The sequence below is a fragment of the Sinocyclocheilus rhinocerous genome, unplaced genomic scaffold, assembly GCF_001515625.1.
Source record: "Sinocyclocheilus rhinocerous isolate Xijiao unplaced genomic scaffold, SAMN03320098_v1.1 scaffold2047, whole genome shotgun sequence".
Classification (NCBI taxonomy): Eukaryota; Metazoa; Chordata; class Actinopteri; order Cypriniformes; family Cyprinidae; genus Sinocyclocheilus; species Sinocyclocheilus rhinocerous.
Genome location: NW_015654553.1, coordinates 351,963 through 359,146, shown reverse-complemented (window position 1 = coordinate 359,146; position 7,184 = coordinate 351,963). Strand labels below are relative to the sequence as shown.

Sequence of the window (7,184 nt, the reverse complement as noted above, 5' to 3'; positions counted from 1 at the left end):
AAAAACTCTTCATGGGAATAAATAAATAAATAAATAAATAAATAAGGCATTATTTACTCAACCTACTCATGTCATCCCTAACGCATATGACTTAATAAATGTTATAATTATCTTATAATTTAAATATGTAATTTAATGTGCACAAGTCATTCTGACTTTTTAGAAATGAATTTTTATCAGTTTTTTTTTTTTGGGTCACTGTATGATTTTGCAGTAACAGAGAGAACAGCCAGGACATCTACAAAAATATGTGATCAACAGAATAAAAGAAAATCATACAAGTTTGGAATGAGAGTAAAACTACCTTGCACACATACTGGCACAAACTACCTTGGATACATTTTTTTTTTTTTTATGAAACCCAGATGACTACAAAACCACTAATAGACGCATTTAAGCAAACAGGGTGGAACTATGAACATAAGCGACTTTACTGCAATACAGGGAGCTTTGTAAAGTTGACGTCAGAACGAGGCAAAGTAGCTCACAGCTAAACACAAAGAAAGAATCAGAGGGAATTACGTAGGCAGACGTCCAGGAACAGGACAAAGTAAACTGTACAGGTGAAATGATGAAAAGGCAGCACAGAGACACACAAATGAAGAACGAGAGGGAAAAAAGGGGAGAAGAAAAGCATGAAAGCAAAAAGATCAGTGGTGTGACAATTATGGAAAATTCTGAAACGGCAAATCAAACAAAATACCAACTCAACCTCAAATATCAGGAAAAACGTGCACGTACCAACTCATTGAGATGAAGCTATATTTGAAGATTTGAAAATTTGATGTCTTAAAACCCTGTATTTCAGTGATTCATTCGGCTGGAAATCATCGCACCTTTACAGGTAACACTGCCTGGCCATCACAGACAGTTCTAGAGAAGCACATACAAAGCTATCCCATGTCTAAACTATTGTTTGTATTGAGAAGAGCCGTCAATGCATTGAAAAGCTGCGGCTGGGACACACCACACATGTGATCTCCAGCCAATCAGATCTCTCCTGTGCTCATGGTATGTTGAAAAGACTGGAAACACCAGCACACTCAAATCTCACTCCAGATTGTCCTTTTCAGAGATGTTTATCCACCCTTTGAGATAAATAAGAGGAGGACTGCACTCCTAATGTAACAGTGGATCATGTTATGTAACTCCAGTCATATCTAGGGAGCAGGGACCGGTTTCACCAGCTGTGCGCAACTTAGCCTAGTTTTGACGCAAAGGAGCACTAAGTTAGAACTAATGCATTTACACAAGCCTCCGACCAGGAGTAATGTTTGGAATAAAACAACAGATTGATTAAACGGCATCAATAAGCTCAAGTTATACTTGACAAACTTCAATCTTTTACACATATATGATAATGTTTACACTTGTTAATAAATTATTTTGTTAGTGACTCTTCAACATGAACCCAATCTAAGCAGCGCCCCTATTAGGGTTGGGCGAAATCTACCAAATTGGCATCAGATGATGTCTACAGTGAAACATCGCGATGGACGGAGACACTGGGGGACATTGAAAACAATTATATCATTAAAATACTTGAGCAGAAGTTGTATTAATGCTGTGAACATCCCATAATCATTAATAACTTACTGTAAGTATTTTTATATGCGAGTAAACTTCTGATGAGATGAAGGCAAAAATATCTAGTGGAAAATGAGAATGTGATGTTTTTAAGACTGCTATTGGATTATTGAGGGTACAGATCATATTATGCGATTATGCATTACTTTACACAGAGTTTACAACCTACTAGCTACATTCTACCTTAAAGGGATAGTTCACCCAAAAATGAAAATTAGCCCATTATTTACTCACCCTCAAGCCATCCTAGGCGTATATGATATCCTTCTTTCAAATGAATCCAATCGGAGTTATATAAAAAATTGACTTTGATCTTCCAAGCTGTTTAATGGCAGTCAGCGGGTGTTGCAGTGAACAAAGGCCTCCTGTAGCGAATCGATGCGTTTTTGTAAGAAAAATATCCATATTCAAAACGTAATAATCACTTTAATCTAGTTTGCGCCAACAGTTGTACACGGAAGCAGATCCAGGAGGATGACGTATGAGTTCAGCGTTGCGCATGCGCCGGTGAGTCTCATGAAAGCAACTTTTGTTTACAGGAGCAAAGGAAGCAAAGTTGTGTTACATTAGAAAAGGAAAACCAATCTCCTCTTGGCTTATATCGAAATCTTCTGACATTCTTCTTTACAAATCCTCGTTTCGTACGTCTAACTCGTGACCGTTGTTTTGTTTTGATCTCTCCCCTGCACTTCAGCATTTGTCACTTCTGAGTGGCGCATGTGCAACGCCGACCTCATACCTCATCCACCCGGAACTGCTTCAGTGTACAACAGTGAGCGCAAGCTAGATTAAACTGATTATTACGTTTTAAATAAGGTTATTTTTCTTACAAAAACACATCGATTCGCTACAGGAGGACTTTGTTCACCACCCCCGGAGCCGTGTGAGGCACTTTTTATTATGGATGGATGCGCTTTATTTCACTTCTTTTGGACTGATGAACTGCAACACCCGATGACTGCCATTAAACAGCTTGGAAAATCAAAGTCAATTTTTAATATAACTCAGACTGGATTTGTCTGAAAGAAGAAAGTCATATACACCTAGGATGACTTGAGGGCGAGTAATTCATGAGCTAATTTTCATTTTTGGGTGAACTAACCCTTTAAGAACAACTCGAAATGCAACCGAATAAAGTACAGAATTAGTTACAACCTGGCTAGTATTAGTAGTCACTAAGCCTCCAGTGTGGACTTTACGTTCCAGTTTAAGCAAGAACTTATGAACGGATGGGTACAACTCGACCCAAAATATCAGAGACTTGGGAACTTATTTTACTTCTAAGCAACCAATAAAAACCCACACAGCAACACACTGACACCAACTCCCAAACATAGCGTCATGGTGGTTAAACACCATTCACATTATCTTCATTATCAGTGGTCCACTTCACTGAACAAACAATTCTCCATTATCTTAAACTTAAACTTTCCATTTAAAGCATAAAAATTTAGGGTGTTTTTAGATCTGATCCAGACTAAGAAACAAGATCAGTGGATGAGCAAACAGCAGCCATTCTAAAAATCAAACTGAAATGTGATTGGCCCGCAGATGTTGCCCTGAGGGGATCTTACACTGAAACACACGGACCCCGTGGTCATTTACAGAGAGCCTGAGCAACCAGCTCCTCTGAGAAGCTGATAACATTGTTTAAACACAGAGCACAAAGGCAGCGCTGCCTGTTAGCTGTGACTTATTAACCCTGTGAAACCAATTACGCAAAGATCACACAGCTACAGAACAGACCAGTCACACAGAAACCAGCTCCTGAGTGATCTGGTGAAGACTGATTCAATCACAACACTATATCACAGAAACACAGATGTTGAGAGTTTAATTCATATGTATATCGTACCATTCAAAAGTTTGAGTTGGAAGCATGCTTTAATGTTTCTGAAAGAAGTCTCTTTTGCTCACCAAGGCTGCATTTATTTGATCAAAAATACAGTAAAAACAGTAATTTTGTGAAATGTGTTTACAATCTAAATAACTGTTTTCTATTTTAATGCATTTAAAAAAATAATTTATTCCTGTGATGCAAAGCTGAATTTTCAGCATTATTACTCCAGTCTTCATAAATAATTCTAATATGCTGATTTGCTGCTCAAGAAACATTTCTGATGATAAGTGTTGAAAACAGTCGTGCTGCTTAATATTTTTGTGGATGCATTGTTTTCAGGATTCTTTGATGAATACAAAGTTGAAAAGAACATCATTTATTTCTTTACTTTCACTTTTTATCATATGAATGCATCCTTGCTGAATAAAAGTATTATTTAAAAAAAAATACATTTCTGATGATAAGTGTTGAAAACAGTCGTGCTGCTTAATATTTTTGTGGATGCATTGTTTTCAGGATTCTTTGATGAATACAAAGTTGAAAAGAACATCATTTATTTCTTTACTTTCACTTTTTATCATATGAATGCATCCTTGCTGAATAAAAGTATTATTTAAAAAATAATCTTACCCTAAACTTTTGAACTTTTGGTAGTGTAAATGGTCTACAGAGAATCTGAAAATAATGTGTTGCAGTAAATCCCTACACCTAGTTATATGCAAAAGTAACAGCGATGCTTGCTCAACTTACAATATTAAACTGGACAGATTAATACTGGATTTTAAGCAAATATCCATTGGTACTGAAAAAAGTCTCAGAATGCTTAGTATGAACAATCACAATGGTTGCGCTCATCTTAGCAAACACCACTCACGGGGTCGTACCTGTATGAGCAGCTGCTGCTGTTCTGAGGTGGCCGTTTCAGAGAGGTCAGAGGTCAAACAGTGGCGCTGAAGGACAGAGTTGGGCAACGAGAGGAAGGAGCTCTCCTCCTCACCATCACTCATCAAGATATCCAGGGAACTCGCTGAAATTACAGAAAAGAGAATATTGTTAATTATTAATATTATTAAATATAAAATTGACTTAAAAATACTAAAGTTGAAGGACTGAAAAAAAACTAAAACTGAAGTAAAACTACAATACAAATTAAACAGAGGCCTAGTAACATTAAAAAATTGTGAAAATGACAAAAGCACAATGATTACTAAAATGTTACTAAACTAAAAATAAAAGCTAATTCAATATTAATAAATACTACAATAGTAAATAATGGATACTAAGGGTGCTTTCACACCTGGCCCGTTGTTTCGGAACCTAGCGCGTTTCCCCCCTTAGCTCGGTTTGTGCATATGTGAATCGGATCCGCGCCAAAACAATCGGTCCGAGATCGTCTGAACGAGGTGGTCTCGGCTCGATTGAAAACGAACTCTGGAGCGGTTCGGTTGTAGTGAGACAGCAATCCGATCTAACGGACCAAAAACAATCGGTCCGAGATCGCCTGAACGAGGTGGTCTCGGCTCGATTGAAAACGAACTCTGGAGCGGTTCGGTTGTAGTGAGAAAGCAATCCGATCTAACGGGCCAACGAACCAGGCTATATCACAATGTATAATGGGTAATTACGTAAGTACCATGAAAAGCATTAGCTTTGTTATTATGCTAATACTTCAAAATGAACCAGTGAATGTCTGTGGGTGAGCACGTCTTCGCCATTCAAAATCAAAGCGCACTTTTTCATTTTATAATGCCGTCTTATTGCTCTTCTTCCTAGAATGGAAGAAGAACAATCGATCTACAGGTGTGAAAGCACCCTAAAATAATGCTGGTCCAGATGACACAATGGCATTGTGGGAAATATACGTAGAGCAACTCAAAAAAATTATTTGTTCACCTGTTGAAGATGGCTAATTCTCATGAACAAACCAAGGAGATCTAGAGCGAAAGTCAAGATCTTCAGTAAATAATGGCTTAAATTTCAGTCTGTTCCTCACATGAAACCATTGTATGATTTCAGATGATTTGTAATATCTTTCTTTTTCGAAAAGGTCTGAACTGATTTGTGTGCATTCTGACCGCTCTTTCACGGAATCATCTAAAGCAGCAATAATGCAATAATGCCTCATTCAACGTTACTGCATAAAAACAGTTAATTTCTCTGTTTGTGCTACTTAATAGAAATAAAGTCCTTCAAGTTTGGAACAACATGAAGGTGCATAAATTACGTCAGAATATTAAGATTTGGGTAAAGTAATCCTTACTAGCTGAATATGCAGAGAACACATCAATCTGGTAAAGGTCCTGCAGGCCATCATTAACTAATGATAAGATAACAGCTTGCTGCAAGTGATGCATTAACCTGGATTTTAATACGGCCCTGAACCTCATCAAAAAACAACAATTACTGTTTTGTTTGTCAAACAGCTCTCTGTCACACTCACACGGATGAGACGTGCAGCCTCTCGCCGGTGCGGTTTACGATGACACAGCAGTAGAGCCGCTTTCGTAGAAGAGCATCAGACTGAACGCAAATCTGTCACCGCATCACTGCAAAAACCAGCCACCAACACTCAGCCTCGACATTTCCCTGATTTTCCTCTTTGTCTGCTTCCCGTTTTAGTCCTTTTTGGTCATTGTTTCTCACACAATCGCTGTGGCTGTTGTTATAATGTCCCGTGCAGCACACAGTGCATTATTTAGCACACCTACAAATTTTCAAGCACTGCTCTCATCTCTAAGGAGATTTACCCTTCCGTACCGGGACAGAACGCATGGTCTTCTCCGTTCGGTCCGAAACAGTCTGACTTTGTTTCTCCTTGTCAGTGGGTAAGAACACATCGCTTGCTCTCTCACCGATGACAGAGCCAGCAAGGGCTCACACACACACACAAAACACACACACCTCCCACATCCACTCAAACATTCAAACTATCCTCAGAAAAATGTTGCTACACCGGTTTTGAAGTCTACTCATGTGACAGTGCTTACCATCCAATGAGAGGTCTTTGTTCCAGAGCTCCTGCAGGCAGGGGGTGTGGCTGACGTCCCAGGTCTTTCGTGTGCCGTACATGACCACAGGGCCGAGCAGAACACACCGTTGGACCGGCTGTAAATACAGACCACATCCAATAAATACCCAACTAATGAACATCTGAGACCTGACAATTTTACATGGAGATTATACAGAATAAAATTCATCATTAACCCTGTAAAGCCTGAAATCATAGTAATAATAGTCCAATTTAAACATTTTTTTTTCAATATAAGAGTTCATTGAACCTTTTAAACCGATTGAAACTGAACCCTACTGAACCTAAAAATATATTTTTAAAAGTTTGTATACGGGTCAAAGACGAAAAAGGATTTAAGCATAAAAACAATACTGCTTCAAATAGTTGTTTTTCCAAAAAAAAAAAAGAAAAATTTAAAAGTTTTCGGTATAATGTAATTGTATTTTTGTTTTTGTTTTTCTGAGCAAAAAAAAATAAATCATAAATTTTCCCCTGATTTACAGAAGACACCCACTAAAATGCCATTCAGTGTAACAATCTTGTCAGGCATATTCTAGTGAATGCTAGCCAGCCATATAAATGCAAGGCAGTAAGCTCATTGGCTGCTTATGCAGCATGAACCAATCAGCTTGTAACAAGTCGTTTAACTTCTAGTGTTGTCAAAAGACCCGGTACTTCAGTACAAAGTCGGTACTAAAAAAATTTAAACGTTACGGTACCAGGTTTTTTTTTTTAAGTACCGGTGGT

General features: G+C 38.0%; 1 protein-coding gene across 1 annotated transcript in view; it reads right to left on the bottom strand.

The window, feature by feature from the left end:
- LOC107717638 (kinesin-like protein KIFC3) overlaps positions 1–7,184 on the bottom strand; it is a 30,175-nt gene that overhangs the window by 12,254 nt on the left and 10,737 nt on the right. Inside the window, exons 2-3 of the mRNA XM_016524450.1 lie at positions 6,415–6,532; positions 4,312–4,454 (exon numbers count right to left, since the gene is read on the bottom strand). Of these exons, the coding sequence (XP_016379936.1) occupies positions 4,312–4,454; positions 6,415–6,532 (261 nt within the window). The remainder of the gene's footprint in view (positions 1–4,311; positions 4,455–6,414; positions 6,533–7,184) is intronic.